The 17,840-nt window shown below is 44.7% G+C and overlaps 1 protein-coding gene across 1 annotated transcript in view; it reads left to right on the top strand.

Moving 5' to 3' along the window:
- Window positions 1–14,023: 14,023 nt before the first annotated feature.
- The window catches only part of PLCXD3 (phosphatidylinositol specific phospholipase C X domain containing 3), a 161,499-nt gene continuing 157,682 nt past the window's right edge, over window positions 14,024–17,840 (top strand). The window contains exon 1 of the mRNA XM_040338834.1: window positions 14,024–14,335. Coding sequence (XP_040194768.1) covers window positions 14,233–14,335 — 103 coding nt within the window. The 5' untranslated portion in view covers window positions 14,024–14,232. The remainder of the gene's footprint in view (window positions 14,336–17,840) is intronic.

Raw genomic sequence — 17,840 nt, 5'->3', positions numbered from 1 at the left:
AATATCTCAGGAGTTCTGATTCAAAAGTGTTCCTTTAGTTTTTTTGAGCAGTGTATTTGATAACAATTTTCCCTATTCCTGGCCATATCTCACGTCAGCACACAATGGGATTTAACTAGCTGAATAAATGGGCAGGAGAGAACACATGAAAAGAAACATTGACAATCGCAGAAAAGCTGCCAAAGACAAAAAAAAATGCATGTCTCGTCCCAAACTTTGCAGAACTTGCCGACTGCACTAGCTTGTAAAGTTGAATGAAGGGCTAATCATCTCCCTTATACCCTTCACTGACATCCTGGCATAGCTGCCCCAAAGTCTGCCACCCCTCAGATCAAATGAGCTTGCCCCTGTTCCTGCACAGAAAGGCCTACTCCCTGCATGCCAATCTAATCACCCTGGTGAACCAATAGACAACGACTCAAGAACCTGATGGTGAAATGAAAAGGATCATCCACTTTCCTCACGTCATTGATCTTTGCATGTACACTGTTAGCAACTTGTGCCATGAGGGCTGGTCACTAATTGCTTATGGCTTCTTATGCAAGTTAGCCCTATGGGGTAGACGGTCTGTCTAAGGAGGTCATTGTTATGATATTAGGACTAGCTCTACTGTGTAAGGTGACCTTTGTCTGAAATAATGGGAGTAGCCCTTATATGATGGTTTGCTGTATAAATTCAGTGTGTTTCTAAAAATCAAGCAGTTCCTTTTCTGGTGTACACCAAGACTGGTGTTGTCTGGTCCTTGGGGTTTCTATAGCCCCAATATATATATTGACAATATACTGTATGTATAGAGACCATTGGTTTCGTGTTCCAGGACTTGGGAAGCAGCTTCTTGGCGGAAATACCCAACAGGGTGTCCGGAGTTGGTCACAAGCCATAACACCAAATTTAACACACCTGCTCCCCATTCACATCTGAGACCTTGTAACACTAAAGAGTCACATGACACCGGGGAGGGAAAATGGCTAATTGGGTCCATTTTGGACATTTTGACTTAGGGGTGTACTCACTTTTGTTGCCAGCGGTTTAGACATTAAAGGGGTTGTAAAGGTTAGTTTTTTTATTTTTTAAATAGGTTCCTTTAACCACTTCAATACCGCACGCCGTCATATGACGTCCAAAAAGGGGATCTCTTATGCCGGGTGGATGTCATATGACGTCCTGTACTTTGTGCGGTGATATCTGAATGATGCCTGCACCTAGAGGCATCATTCAGATATAATTTTGTTCCGGCGGCGATCCTGCGCACAATAAGAATGATCATAGCGGTGGTTCCGCCGCTTGATCGTTCTTATAGGCGGCGGGAGGGGACACCCCCCCTCCCGCCGCCATCCGGTGCTTCTCCGGGCTCCGCCGTGCCATCGGGGGCCCAGAGAGATGATCGCCATCCGCGGGATGTGAAGCATAGAGATGACTGGTGACCAGATATGATGACGTCACGCCCGGGTACCCGTAAGTAAACAAACCGCAATTGCGGCTAGTAAGAATGAGATCTGTGAATTTTTTTTCAAGATCTCATGCTTTCCAGCCTGTTGATGAGATGTGGGGTCTTATTGACCCTGCATCTCTCCTTAAAGAGGACCTGTCACACACTATTTATATTACAAGGGATGTTTACATTCCTTGTAATAGGAATACAAACGATCGGAAAAAAAAGTGTAAACAATAAATAAATAAATACGTAAAATAAAAAATAAATAATAATAAACAAAAAAAGCCCCTGTCCCCGGTAGCTCGCGCTCAGAAGCGAACACACACGTAAGTCCCGCTCACGTATGTAAACGTCATTCAAACCACACATGTGAGGTGTCGCCACGTGCGTTAGAGTGTGTGCAACAATTCTAGCACCAGACCTCCTCTGTAACTCTAAACTGGTAACCTGTAAAAAAAAATTAAAGCGTCGCCTATGGAGATTTTTAAGTAACGAAGTTTGGCGCCATTCTATGAGTGTGCGCAATTTTAAAGCATGACATGCTAGATATCTATTTACTCGGCGTAACATCATCTTTCATATTTTACAAAAAAATTGTGCTAACTTTACTGTTTTGTTATTTTTTAATTCATGAAACCATTTTTTTCCCAAAAAAAGGCGTTTAAAAAATTATTGCGCAAATACCATGCAAGATAAAAAGTTGCAATGACCGCCATTTTATTCCCTAGGGTGTCTGCTAAAAAAACATATATAATGTTTGGGGGTTCTGAGTAAATTTCTAGCAAAAGAATGATGATGTGTACATGTAGGAGAGAAGTGCCAGAATAGGCCCGGTATGGAGGTGGGTTTTAAAGCCCGGTATTGAAGTGGTTAAACTAGTGCATTGTTGGTTCACTTACCTTTTCCTTCAATTTCCCTTCTAAATGTTTTTTTTTTTTTTGTCTGAATGTCTCACTTCCTGCTCCTCCTCAGTAAGCTGTTCAGTAAGCTGACTAACCACTAGACATGTGCATTCGTTTTAGTCCGAATTTCAGGTATTTTTGTTATCGTTTTAACAAACGATAACGAAAGCACAGAAAACGAAAACCGAAAAATCCGACTTAAACGAATGCTTTATTTTCGTTTTCGTTGCGGTCGAATGTGCCTAACCTTAACTCTATTAGTCCAATATTATTCTACATAGAGAGAAAAAATTCGACATAGAGAGAAAAGATTCGATATAGAGAGACATGAAGATTCGACATAGAGAGAAGTGAAGAGTCCAATTTTTTTTTTTTTTTAGATTCTGTCTAATCTTTTTTTTTTTTCTTAGAACATTCGACAAACACCATAAGCCTTCAATGACAGATTCGACATAGAGAGACATGAAGATTTGACATAGAGAGACATAAAGATTCGACATAGAGAGACATTAAGATTCGACATAAAGATTCGACATAGAGAGACATAAAGATTCAACATAGAGAGACATTAAGATTCGACATAGAGAGACATAAAGATTCGACATAGAGAGACATGAAGATTCAACATAGAGAGACATGAAGATTCGACATAGAGAGACATAACGATTCGACATAGAGAGACATGAAGATTCGACATAGAGAGACATGAAGATTCGCCATAGAGAGACATAAAGATTCGACATAGAGAGACATAAAGATTCGACATAGAGAGACATGAAGATTCGACATAGAGAGACATGAAGATTCGACATAGAAAGACATAAAGATTCGACATAGAGAGACATGAAGATTCGACATAGAGAGACATGAAGATTCGACATAAAGAGACATAAAGATTCGACATGAAGAGTCAAATTATTATTTATTTTTTTCAAAGATTCTGTCGAATCTTCTTCTTCTTTTTTTTTTTCTTAGAACATTCGACAGACACCATAAGCCTTCAATGACAGATTCAAACTTAATTTGGATTTTCGGACGAATGCATTTTTTTAAAGAAAAACGAAATAAATAAAAACGAATTTCGGGAGTAACTAAATACATTTATTTTTCGGACGAAAACGAAATGACGAAACAAAATATTTCAGTGTGCACATGTCTACTAACCACCGCCGGATGATGGTGGCAAGTTTACTGAGAAGAAACAGGAAGTGAGAAATTCAGACAAAGAAGAAAAACATTTAGAAGGGAAATCGGAGGAAAAGGTAAGTGAACCAACAATGCACTAGCTTAAAGGAACCTATTTAGAAAATAAAAAACAAACCTTTAAAGTGTGTTGAGTTATTTTGAGGGGACGGCAAATTTATACTGTTATACAAGCTGTACACTCACTACTTTACATTGTAGCAAAGTGTCATTTCTTCAGTGTTGTCACATGAAAAGATATAATAAAATATTTACAAAAATGTGAGGGGTGTACTCACTTTTGTGAGATACTGTAAATTTATGTCTATAAATAATGGCCCAGATTCAAGAAGCACTTGCGCCCGCGCAACCATAGTTGCGCGGCGCAAGTGCTTACTTGCTCCGGTGTAACGAGTGCTCCTGATTCAGGAACCTCGTTACACCGACTGCAGCCTAGGATGTGACAGACATAAGCCTCCTTATGCCTTCACATCCCAGGCTGCATTCTTGCGTTGGCCGCTAGGGGGCGCGGCCTTTGTGATCGGCGTATAGTATGCAAATTGCATAATACCACCGATTCACAAAAGTTGCGCGGGCCCTGCGTACGCAAGGTACGGAGTTTCCGTACGGCGCCTTTAGCATAAGGTTGCTCCTGCTAATAGCAGGCGCAGCCAATGCTAAAGTATAGCCGGCCTTCCCGCGCCGTGAAATTTGAATTTCACGGCGTTTGCGTAAGTGAAACGTGAATGGCGCTGGACGCCATTCACGTTCACTTAGAAGCAAATGACGTCCTTGCGACGTCATTTGCCGCAATGCACGTCGGGAAAGTTTCCCGACGGAGCATGCGCTGTTAGCTCGGCGCGGGAGCGCGCCTAATTTAAATGATTCCCGCCCCCGGCGGGATCATTTACATTAGGCGCCCTTATGCAGGGCTAATTAGCATAGAGCCCGCGCAATTTACGGAGCTACTGCTCCGTGAATCGCTGGGCAAATGGAAATATTTGCGTGGGCGCAGAGAAAAATCTTTGCTCTTTGCCCACGCAAATATTGCTCCATTCTACCTGAATCTGGGCCAATATGTGTATTTACACCCGAGAAGCTAAATAAATGTATCTTTTTCTTACTGCTACAAGAATACTAGCTAATCCCAAAGTCTTCTTTGCTAACATTCACTTCCCGACAAATTAGTCAGCAATTCACTGCCTACTGTGCAAGTCATTGGAAGGGTTACAGAGAGTGTAATCCAGCTCCGGGCAATGGATTCACATTTAATTAATTCTACAGCCATACATCGTCCACCCAGCCTCACACAAACACTTTCACTAGTGTACTACGAAAACTCGAGGTTTATGTGTACAGTCTATTTTTATATTGTGCACAATGTGTGTTTTTTTTTTTTTTTATATGAACCAATACTATTTGAAATCAATACCCCATGCCAAGGCTGGATTGATGTCTATTTACTCATCTGATGACTGATCTAGTACACAATCCCAAAGGCTATTTTTAGTATCACTATTTGCAAGGCACCCCTTTCCTGAATAGCAAGGTGCTGTATGAAACTTCAATTTACCGGGAGACTCGAGAAGAATATTAATGATTCAGGGACAGTCTAAATGTGAAGGAAAAAAACCTTACTAAAGAATACAAGAGCTTTGGAATGAATTATAGCCTTTTCAGGATGCATGAAACTAACATCATAGCATCGAACTGTATATTTTACCATGCTATAATTACATTCTTTATATTTAGTCTGCAAGGACACTTTGATGGAAAGGTCAACATTAAAGCGGATGTGCGGCCAAAAAAAAATATTAAAAGCCAGCAGCTACAAATACAGCAGCTGCTGACTTGTAATATTAGGACACTTACCTGTCCTGGAGTCCAGCGCCGTCCGCAGCAGAGGACGAGCGATCGCTCGTCACTCTGCTGCCCCCCCGCCATCCACTGTGAGGGAACCAGGAAGTGAAGCGCTCCGACTTCACTGCCTGGTTCCCTACGGCGCATGCGGGAGTCGCGCTGTGCCCGCCGATTGGCTCCCGCTGTGTGCTGGGAGCCGAGTGTTCCCAGCACACAACGGGGGGTGACGGGATGTGATGCAATGCCGGTCTTTTGCCCATGAATGCTGGGCCGGAAGTGGGTGCAAATACCTGTCTTTAGACAGGTATCTGCACCCCCCTCCCCCCTGAAAGGTGTCAAATGTGACACCGGAGGGGGGGAGGGTTCCGATCAGCGTGAGTTCCACTTTAGGGTGGAGCTCCGCTTTAACATTATCCCAAATCCAAAATTTCCATGAAAAGAGTTCAATTTGCCATCTAAGTGAACACAATTGCTAATTTATACCCAGCTCTGTGTGTAGATAGATAATAGATTAGATAGATCGATAGATAGATACAGTCAAGTCCATAAATATTGGGACATCAATGCAATTCTAATCTTTTTGGCTCTATACACCACCACAATGATTTGAAATGAAACAAACAAGATGTGCTTTAACTGCAGACTTCCAGCTTTAATTTGAAGGTATTTACATCCAAATCAGGTGAACGGTGTAGGAATTACAACAGTTTGTATATGTGCCTCCCACTTTTTAAGGAACCAAAAGTAATGGGACAGATTAACAATCATAAATCAAACTTTAACTTTTTAATACTTGGTTGCAAATCCTTTGCAGTCAATTACAGCCTGAAGTCTGGAATGCAATGACATTACCAGACGCTGGGTTTCATCCCTGGTGATGCTCTGCCAGGCCTCTACTGCAACTGTCTTTAGTTCCCGCTTGTTCTTGGGGCATTTTCCCTTCAGTTTTGTCTTCAGCAAGTGAAATGCATGCTCAATCGGATTCAGGTCAGGTGATTGACTTGGCCATTGCATAACATTCCACTTCTTTCCCTTAAAAAACTCTTTGCTTGCTTTCGCAGTATGCTTCGGGTCATCGTCCATCTGCACTGTGAAGCACCGTCCAATGAGTTCTGAAGCATTTGGCTGATTATGAGCAGATAATATTGCCTGAAACATTTCAGAATTCATCCTGCTGCTTTTGTCAGCAGTCACATCATCAATAAATACAAGAGAACAAGTTCCATTGGCAGCCATACATGCCGACGCCATGACACTACCACCACCAAGCTTCACTGATAACGTGGTATGCTTTGGATCATGAGCAGTTCCTTTCTTTCTCCATACTCTTCTCATCACTCTGGTACAAGTTGATCTTGGTCTCATCTGTCCATAGGATGTTGTTCCAAAACTGTGAAGGCTTTTTTAGATGTTGATTGGCAAACTCTAATCTGGCCTTCCTGTTTTTGAGGCTCACCAATGGTTTACATCTTGTGGTGAACCCTCTGTATTCACTCCGGTGAAGACTTCTTTTGATTGTTGACAAACATACACCTACCTCCTGGAGAGTGTTCTTGATCTGGCCAACTGTTGTGAAGGGTGTTTTCTTCACCAGGGAAAGAATTCTTCGGTCATCCACTACAGTTGTTTTCCGTGGTGTTCTGGGTCTTTTGGTGTTGCTGAGCTCACTGGTGCGTTCTTTCTTTCTTTTTAAGGATGTTCCAAACAGTTGATTTGGCCACACCTAATATTTTTGCTATCTCTCTGATGAGTTTGTTTTGTTTTTTTTCAGCTTAATGATGGCTTGCTTCACTGATAGTGACAGCTCTTTGGATCTCATATTGAGAGTTGAAAGCAACAGATTCCAAATGCAAATAGCACACTTGAAATTAACTCTGGACCTTTTATCTGCTCATTGTAAATGGGATAATGAGGGAATAACACACACCTGGCCATGAAACAACTGAGCAGCCAATTGTCCCATTACTTTTGGTCCTTTAAAAAGTGGGCGACACATATACAAACTGTTGTAATTCCCAAACTGTTCACCTGATTTGGATGTAAATACCCCCAAATTAAAGCTGAGTCTACAGTTTAAGTACATCTTGTTTGTTTCATTTCAAATCCATTGTGGTGATGTATAGAGTCAAAAAGATTAGAATTGTGTTGATGTCCCAATATTTATGGACCTGACTGTAGATAGATAGATAGATAGATAGATAGATAGATAGATAGATAGATAGATAGATAGATAGATAGATAGATAGATAGATAGATACAGTAGATAGAGAGAGAAAGAGAGAAAGAGAGAGATTTTCATTGTGTTGTAAATATTAAACAAATATTAGAAAATTATTGGGACTGTATGCGTCTCATTTTTTTAATGCATATATTATATATACAGCAGGTCTCAAAATTTTAAGTCCTGAGCTACTAGCCAGGCCTCAAGAGTTACTCGCCACCAGTTGCCCCACCTAATTCATACACTGCCCTGCGCCTAATTGCACCCGTAAACACGCCCTCGTAGATTATCTCATGGAATGACAATGTTTTATGCAGAATCAAGTTACAAAATTAAATATTACCAACAACAACTTTAACAAAATGGGACAGGGCACTGGGGGCAGACCAGAGGGACAGGGCACTGGGAGCAGACCAGAGGGACAGGGCACTGGGGGAAGACCAGAGGGACAGGGCACTGGGGGAAGACCAGAGGGACAGGGCACTGGGGGCAGACCAGAGGGACAGGGCACTGGGGGCAGACCAGAGGGACAGGGCACTGGGGGCAGACCAGAGGGACATGGCACTGGGGGCAGACCAGAGGGACAGGGCACTGGGGGCAGACCAGAGGGACAGGGCACTAGAACTGGGTCTCTTCCCAATTCTCTTGCTGTCTCCTCTGCAACTCCCATCCATCCTCTCTCTCTCTCCCATTTATCTCATCATCAGGAGCCTGTGTGTGCGGCTCCACGCTTGCATGTCCCCACTTCCCCCTTTCATTCATGCTGGCAGAGAGGAGAGGAGCTGCAGCACAGCGGGAGGGAGTACAATCCAGCGCTGAGATCCACACAACTGCACAGCCGTTGACACCATAGCACAGCGCACACTGCCAGCGCACAGCACACATTGAGACCAGTCTGTTCACAGTGCTCAGGCTAAACTGTTGGACACTTACATAGAGCACAAGGAGAAGAAAACTGCACAAACTGGAAGGCTGCCGCTCTTATGTCAGGGCAACTTTCAGTGAGCGCTGCACCAAAGTGGTCATTTTTGCAATCCTCCACCTCACTCATTACTTCCTGCTCTCCAGCTACATTGGTCGGGGGGGCAGGCTCAGAGAGGTCATACTGTTGGGTCCCATGGCTTAATGACAATTGTAAGGAGAGCACCTGTGTACTGCTCTGCCTGTGCGCGGCTCACCAGACTACTTTTCCCGAGCATGCACCTTTCCTCTTCGGCCACCAATCTCATCGGGACTCTAAGTGTAGGCACAGATTGGAGGGAGATTGGTCATGCAGCCCTGTTATCACTCGCCCCCAGCTTAAATCCACTCGCCAAATGCTAGTAGGCGAGTGGAAATTTTGAGTGCTGTATACAGTATATATTATACTTCTTGTGCATACTACTTCTAGGTTTATGTTATATACTGGGATGCCTGACTTTACACACACATGATCTATGCATTAAGGTGAAAAAACACCTGGCTGTGATCGGGCCCCCCCCCTTTACTAACACGACCCCTGTATCTCTGTCAGCGGACACGTGCTGTCCCTCTCTCCTCGGGGTCCCTGCTCTTGATTGGATAGATTGATAGCAGCGCAGCCATTGGCTCCCACTGCTGTCAATCAAATCCAATGATGACAGCAGTGGGACGAGTCCGGCATTCATGTCTATAGACGCAAGCGCTGGACTCGGGAGTGCGCCCATAAGGTAATCCGCCGGGAGAGCGCTTCTCGGGGGTAATCTGATATAGGGAGGAGCCGCAAGAGCTGCCAGGGGACCCCAGAAGATGAGGATCGGGGCCACTTTGTGTAAAACGAGCTGCACAGTGGAGGTAAGTATGACATGTTTGTCATAGGTGTGCGCAGCCTGTTGCATTAGGGTGTGCAACTGAAAGCTCAAAAACATGGTACCAATCTCTCACTGTGTTCATTCAGAAAGGGAAGGGGGTGGTAAATTACATTACCCCTTCCCCTACTCATCCTGAAATATCATCTATGTATGCCCACTCCAATATCCAATGGGAAATGTGAGAAGCGCAGCCATGCTGTGGGAGGGGATACCGGGCAGCAGGGGGAATCTGCACAGCAGGAACTGATTAGGGTGTGCCTGGGCACACCTGGCACACCCTGTGCGCACGCCTATGATGTTTGTTATTTTTTAAAACAAACCCTTACAATCACTTTAATAGCATCCCAGTCTTATGCCGGGTACACACGAGAGGATTTATCCGCGGAAACGGTCCTCCGGACTGTATCCGCGGATAAATCCTCTGGCGGATTTTGATCTGCTGGTTGTACTAACCAGGAGATCAAAATCCCTGCGGAACTCCGTCCGCGGTGACGTGTCGCGCCGTCGCCGCGATGATAACGCGGCGACGTGCGCGACGCTGTCATATAAGGATATCCACTCATGCGTCTAATCATTACGACGCATGCAAGGGATGTGTTCGGACGGATCGATCCGGTGAGTCTGTACAGACCACCGGATCGATCCGCTGGAGCCGATTCCAGCGGATAGATTTCTTAGCATGCTAAGAAATTTTTATCCGCTGGAAATCGGTCGGCCCGAAAAAAATCAGCGGAAAAATATCCGCAGATCAATTCCAGCGGATAGATCCTCTTGTGTGTACGGGGCCTTAGTGTGTAGGGTTCAATATTGAGTTGGCCCACCTTTTGCAGTATGTATTTACGAACCTTGCTTTGTGCACTGGTCCAAAATCATTTGATGGAGGGGGGATTATGGTCTGGGGTTGTTTTTCAGGGGCTGGGCTTGGCCAATAAATATTACTTTATAACAATTTATTCTATTGCAACTGCGTAGTCATTATAAAGTCACATCCTTTTTTTTCACAATATTAGGGATGGAGGCATATAACTAGGTCATTGCTTCATATAAAGTCCCAATTTATTTTTATTTTTTAATAAGGACATGGATTACTGGAACAATGTCCTGTGGTCTGACAAGACCAAAATAAACTTATTTGGTTCAGATGGTGTCAAGCGTGTGTGGCGGCAAACAGGTGAACAGTACAAAGACAAGTGTGTCTTGCCTACAGTCGAGCATGGTGGTGGGAGTGTCATGGTCTTGGGCTGCTGACACTGGGTAGCTACAGTTCATTGAGGGAACCATGAATGCCAAAATGTAGTGTGATATACTGAAGAAGAGCATTCTGGGCTGCAGAGCAGTATTCTAACATGATAACGACCCCAAACACACCTAAAATACAACCACTGCTTTGCTAAAGAAGCTGAGGGTAAAGGTGATGGACTGGCTAAGCATGTCTCCAGACCTAAACCCTATTGAGCATCTGTGGGGCATCCTCAAACGGAAGGTGGAGGAGCGCAAGGTCTCTAACATCCACCAGCTCCGTGATGTGGTCATGGAGGAGTGGAAGAGGACTCCAGTGGCAACCTGTGAAGTTCTGGTGAACTCCATGCCCAAGAGGGTTAGGGCAGTGCTGAAAAATCATGGTGGTCACACAAAATTTTGACACTTTGGGCCCAATTTGGGATTAGAGACATTATAGGTTACCTAGTATTATTTTGTAGTACAATTAATTTGATTGAATAAATAATATTATTATAATATAATTATAATATTATTATTATTATTTTGTACTAATATTTTGTATTTTGTTACAGTGAGATACAGAGACTATACATACATTTTTTGCATCAATAAATATTAAATTTATTCTTTTGCACCTGCGTACTTTATATGAAGTCCTTTTTTCTGTTTTTTCTTTTTTAATCCATGTCCTTAGTCTGCTTGTCTGCAGCAAACTGTTTGCAGGCTTTCTTGTGCATCATCTTTAGACCAATTTGATACAGTGTGCGGCTTATGGTCTGATTACTGACAGGCTGACCCCCCCACCCCTTCAACCTCTGCAGCATGTGCACTCAACATCTTTGATCGATCATGGCGAGGCCTGTTCTGAGTGGCACCTGTTCTGTTAAATCGCTGTATGGTCTTGGCAATCATGCTGCCAGTTTCAGGGTCTTGGCAATCCTCTTAAAGCCTAGGCCATCTTTATGTAGAGTAACAATTCTTATAGATCCTCAGAGAGCTCTTTGCCATGAGGTGCCATGTTGAACTTCCAGTGACCAGTAGGGATGAGCTTCGAGTTCGAGTCGAACTCATGTTCGACTCGAACATTGCCTGTTCGGCGAACAGCGAACAATTTGGGGTGTTCGCGGCAAATTCAAAAGGCTGTGGAACACCCTGTTAAAGTCTATGGGTGAAATCTAAAGTGCTAATTTTAAAGGCTAATATGCAAGTTATTGTCCTTTGGGGACCTGGGTCCTGCCCCAGGGGACATGTATCAATGCAAAAAAAGTTTTTAAAACTGAAGTTTTTACGGGAGCAGTGATTTTAATAATGCTTAAAGTGAAACAATAAAAGTGAAATATTCCTTTAAATTTCGTACCTGGGGGGGGGGGGGGGGGTGTATAGTATGCCTGCGAAGCAGCGCATGTTTCCCGTGCTTAGAACTGTATCTGCACAAAGTGTCATTTCTGAAGGAAAAAAAGTCATTTAATATCACTTGCGGCTATAATGAATTGTTGGCTCCTGGCAATTTAGAGAAAAGTCATTCATAAAAAAAAAAAAGTGTGGGGGTCCCCCCAAATTCAATTACCAGGCCCTTCAGGTCTGGTATGGATATTAAGGGAAACCCTGCCGTCAATTAAAAAAAAAAGATTACGTGGGGTTCCCCCTAAATATCTATTCCAGACCCTTCAGGTCTGTCTGAGAGTGTCTCGGCCGTCCGAGACTCTCCCTCCTGATTGGCTGAGACATAGCATTTGTGCCATTGGCTCCCGGTGTTGCCAATCAAAGTCAGTTAGCCAATCAGGAGAGAGAGGGGGCAGGGGCTGGTTTCAGCTCCGTATCTGAATGGACACACGGAGCTGTGACTCGGCTCGGGTGCCCCCATAGCAAGCTGCTTTCTGTGGGGGCACTTGACAGGAGGGAGGAGCCACTAGCACAGAAGAGGGACCTGAGAAGAGGAGGATCGAGGCTGCTCTGTGCAAAACCAACTGCATAGTGCAGGTAAGTATAACATGTTTGTTATTTTTATAGAAAAACAAAAACAAAACTTTAATATCACTTTAAGAAAAAAAAATTAACCTGTAAGGAAGAGAAGCTCACAAATTTCTGTCTGAACGAACATCTATTTTTTTTATTTTGCAAGTGCCGAACAGATATAATGAAATACTTTCAATGTTATATTTAACCACTTCGCGTCTGCACTATAGCCGAATGATGGCTACAGCGCGGACCTACTTTTCCGGGAGGCTGTCACGCGTGGCTCGCTCTGTGATCAGTGAGTCGATCCCGACCCTTTACCATGTGATCAGCTGTCAGCCAATGACAGCTGATCATGTGATGTAAACAGAGCCGGTCACCGGCGGCTGACAGAGGGACATCGTTCCCGATCAGGGAGAGCTGCCGTCAGCTCATCTGTGCCCTGTCAGTGCCACCTACCAGTGCACAACAGTGCCTCCTACCAGTGCCCACCAGCGCCACCTACCAGTGCCCACAGTGCCACGCATCAGTACCCACAGTGCTACATATCAGTGCCCACAGTGCCACCTATCAATGTCACCAATCAGTGCCTCATCAACAGTGCTGCCCATCATTGTCACCTACCAGTGCCCATCATTGTCACCTACCAGTGCCCATTAGTGCCACCTATCAGTGCACATTAGTGCCATCTATCAGTGCCACCCATCAGGGCCCATCAGTGCCATCTTATTAGTGGCCATCAGTGCTGCCTTATCTGTGCCCATCAGTGCCGCCTTATCTGTGCCTATCAGTGCTGCCTTATCTGTGCCTATTGGTGCCCATCAGTGCAGACTATCAGTGCCCACCAGTGCAGCCTATCAGTGCCCATCAGTGCCACCTCATCAGCGCACATCAATGAAGGAGAAAAATTACCTGTTTGAAAATGTTATAACAAAATATGAAACATTTTTTTTTACATTTTCCGTCTTTTTTTAAGTGATTAAATACCACGAAAAGAAAGCTCTATTTGTGTAAAAAAAATGATAAAAATGTCATTTGGGTACAGTGTTGTATGAGCGCGCAATTGTCATTCAAAATGCGTCAGCGCTGAAAGCTGAACATTGGTCTGGGCAGAAGGTGGGTTTAAGTGCCCAGTAAGCAAGTGGTTAACAGACCAAAAGGCAGCAAACAAGAGACATTTTATGTTGGAGTTTACATACACTTTAAGCTTCATGAGTAACCCAATCCACTAGCTTTTAATATGAAAGATATCATTTTTAGGTTTCTACAAGTTAAATGAATATGAGTGTTTGTGTTACATGCAATGGGTAAGAGAATATAGAGACAGAAGGGAACAAAGCTGATGTGACAAGCCCGGTGTAGGCTTTCTTGCAATAATCAGTGCTGTATTCCTGGCACACTGTATACTAGAGGAGCTCGCAAACACAGAGCGTCTCCTTCCAGCTACACAGCAGTCAGCTCCATTGAGGGAATAAAAGCTCCTGACTAATGATGGGGAATTAGCATGTGTCTGCGCCATCCTGTGGGTGTGGTGTACATTCATGTACTCTCTCCACCAGCATTGGAGCCCAGCACTGCAAGCAGAAGAGCCAGGCAGGCAGAGGAGGCAGGCAGCAGGCAAGCACAATGGCTGCATCTCAAGGGAAGAGTGATGTGCAGTTTGCTGACTGGATGGCAACTCTACCACAAAGGATCCACAAAGTCCCTCTCACCAGTTTAGCTATCCCAGGTAAGTCCTTTTCCACTTCCCACCTTGGCTTTGAAACTTTACTGTCAAGACAATGCATGTGTCTAATGCACTTTGAGGCTTAGCACATATAGGTCTTATTCGTCTCACGTGTGCCGGTGTGTTCATGCATGTTATGTCACGTGTTAATGTGCGCTGCATTAAGGTAGTCTATTAAAATCAATAGGCAAAAAAATTAAAATTCCCAAAAATCATTGTCACAAATATTTTGCCACAGCGGATGTGCATTACCTTAGTGAACTGGGTGCCATTCAAAATAAAAAATGCCATGCATTGTGTTAATGTATATGTTTCTGCAATGCATATTTGGAAATTGGCCCTTAGGCTGCATTCACACCTGAGCGTAGGGCGTTCGGTCGTTTTTTCGGGCGTTTTTTTTCGCGCGTATTCATGCTTATTTGCGCGTTTGCATACAGCGTCGTGCGACGTTTTTGTACTTCGGCGTTTCTTATTTTAGCCAATAGGAAAAATTATCATCTTTTCATCACTTGTTGCTATGTTGGTAGATTTTTTTTAATCTTCTGCATGGGCGACAAGTTCTATTGATTAAAGCGACGAAACGCCCATAGCAAACGCCTGTTGTCGCGCGATACGCTCAATACGCGCGTTTCCCATTACTTTCTATGGGGGAAAAAAAAACGCTCAAACGCCTCTGTCGCTCGATTCGCGCGACAAAAAAAGGTCCGGGACTTGTTTGAGCTTCGCGCGACAGGCGTTTGGGCGTTCAGGCGTTCAGGTGTGAACAGTCACCATAGGGAATAATGTTAATTCTCCCCTCTGGCGTTTGTGAGCAGTGCGCTTCAGGCGTAAAAACGCCTAGGTGTGAATGGGGCCTTAATGTTAACACTCCCAGGGGGAGATTTAGATAGAGATACGCCGTCGTATCTCTGAGATCCGACGGTCGGATCTATGCGGCTGATTCATAGAATCAGGTTCCACATAGATCTCCCTAAGATCCGACAGGTGTAAGTGACTTACACAGTCGGATCTTAGGCTGCAATTCCCCGCCGGCCGCTAGGTGGCGCTTCGGTTTTTTACACGATGAATATGCAAATGCCTATTTCCGCCGATTCAGAAACGAACGCCCGCCCCTTGGCTTTTTTTTTACGTCGCTTGCGTTCGCCTTTTTCCGGCGTATAGTTACCCCTGCTATGTGAGGCGTATCCTATGTTAAGTATGGCCGTCGTTCCCTCACCGAGTTTTGAATTTTTACGTAGTTTGCGTAAGTCGATTCAGAAAAGCGCTGGACGCAAGTTACGCTCACGCCGAAACCAATGACGTCCTAGCGACGTCATTGGGAGCAATGCACGCCGGGAAAATTTGCGGACGGCGCATGCGCAGTTAAATCGGCGCGGGGACGCGCCTGATTTAAATACTACACTCCCCCTAGCCGCAGAATTTGAATTCCGCCGGGGGATTTACGATACGCCGCCGCAAGTTTTGAGGTAAGTGCTTTCTGAATACAGCACTAGCCTCTCAAACTTGCGCCAGGGGATCGTAAATCAGATAGATTACGCGGATCTAAAGATCCGCTAATCTATCTGAATCTACCCCCCAGTCTTCTTAATACGGCAATATACCAGCACTATCTTGTCCAAATATATGACACGTGGCTATAGTATTCACTCTGATCTATGTTGAGATACTTGGATACTTTATCAGCAGCGTGTGGGTTTGCATCCGCTTCCACAGTCTTCTGCTTCCCCCAAAAAAAAAAACAGAACTGTGGTTATTGGCTCATTGTCTTTACATTGAGGGGCTTTGTACATTTGGGGGATATATGATCAATAAAGGATGCAGTAACCCATAGCAATACTCACCAGTCTTGAGGTACCCAAATGATTGCTGCTTGTTAGCGTGGGTTTGCTCTTTACCATAATAAATAAGACCGATACGTTGGTGCAAAGAATGTTACCAATGACAATTAATCCATATTCATCTTTTCCTAATCTTATTACTGCAAATGTGGTTGCTTTAGTGAAAAAAAAAATCCTTTGATTTGGATTGGCTGGCTAAATGTGTTTGGTAAAAATTGACTTTGGGATTTAAAGGGGATTTGTAAGAAGCTCTAAAACCCTAGGACAGCTGTCACTAAATGGCGGCCCGCGGTCCGAGTCCGGCCCGAGTGCCGCTTCTGCCCGGACCGCCAGTATAATTCTAAAATGACAGCAAGCGTTGGTTTGCTGGGACCGCTGGGGTTTCCCCAGCAACCAGTGACGCTGCGTGCATGCGTGCGCGCGCCTGCCCCCCTGCTCCTCGCCGTAGGTCCGGAGTTCACAGAAGACTCACGGACAGCGATTAGGGGTGTGACGTCACGCGCGCCCCGCCCCCTGCTTTCCCGGGTCCACTTCTGGCTCTCCTTGCAAATGGGGGCGTGATGTCACGTGCGCTCCGCCCCCTGCTGCTCGCGGTTTCGGAATCCTGGCTCCTTATCTCGCAGCTTCCACCCCCTTCGGTATTTCAGTGCCCTCCTGCATTCAAGGTATGTGGGCCATTAGTGATAACTCAAGGGCATATTTCTATTGTGCACACTGCTGGGCATATGTTGTTAACATTAAGGGGCACTCTGATGGAAAATGTTATTTTAAGGGGCACACTTATGGGCACATTTAATTGTAAGGGGCACACTGATGAGTATATTTTTAATGTGCACAGTGATGGGCATATTTTGTTAAGGGGCACACTGATGGACACATTTTCTTGTGCCCATCAGAGTGTCCCTTAACATAAAATGTGCCCATCAGCGTGCACTTAAAAAATATACCCATCCGCGTGCACCTTAAAATTAAATGTGCCCATCAGAGTGCCCCTTAAAATAAAAGGTGCCCATCAGCGTGACCCTTATTTTATGTTAAGGGGCACGCTGATGGGCATATTTTATGTTAAGGGGAACTCTGATGGGCAAATTTTATGTTAAGGGGCACGCTGTTGGACATATTTTATGTTAAGGGGCCCTCTGATGGGCAAATTTTATGTTAAGGGCCACATTTTGTTGTGCCCATCAGAGTGCCCCTTAACATAAAATTTGCCCGTTAGAGTGTCCCTTAACATTAAATGTGCCCATCAACGTGACCCTTATTTTATGTTAAGGGACACGCTGATGGGCATATTTTATGTTAAGGAGGACTCTGATGGGGACATCTGATGTAAGGAGGCACTCTGACGGGAATGCCTGATGTAAAGGGGCGCTGTGATGGGGACACCGGATGTAAAGGGGCGCTCTGATGGGGGCACCTGATGTAAAGGGGGCGCTGCTGTGATGGGGGCACCTGATGTAAAGGGGGCGCTGCTGTGATGGGGACACCTGATGTAAAGGGGCGCTGTGATGGGGACACCTGATGTAAAGGGGCGCTGTGATAGGGACACCTGATGTAAAGGGATGCTGTGATGGGGACACCTGATGTAAAGGGGCGCTGTGATGGGGACACCTGATGTAAAGGGGCGCTGTGATGGGGACACCTGATGTAAAGGGGCGCTGTGATGGGGA

The sequence above is a fragment of the Rana temporaria genome, chromosome 1 (genome assembly GCF_905171775.1).
Source record: "Rana temporaria chromosome 1, aRanTem1.1, whole genome shotgun sequence".
In the NCBI taxonomy this organism is placed as follows: Eukaryota; Metazoa; Chordata; class Amphibia; order Anura; family Ranidae; genus Rana; species Rana temporaria.
Note: the sequence above shows the minus strand (reverse complement) of the source record. Positions and strands in the feature narration are given on the sequence as shown.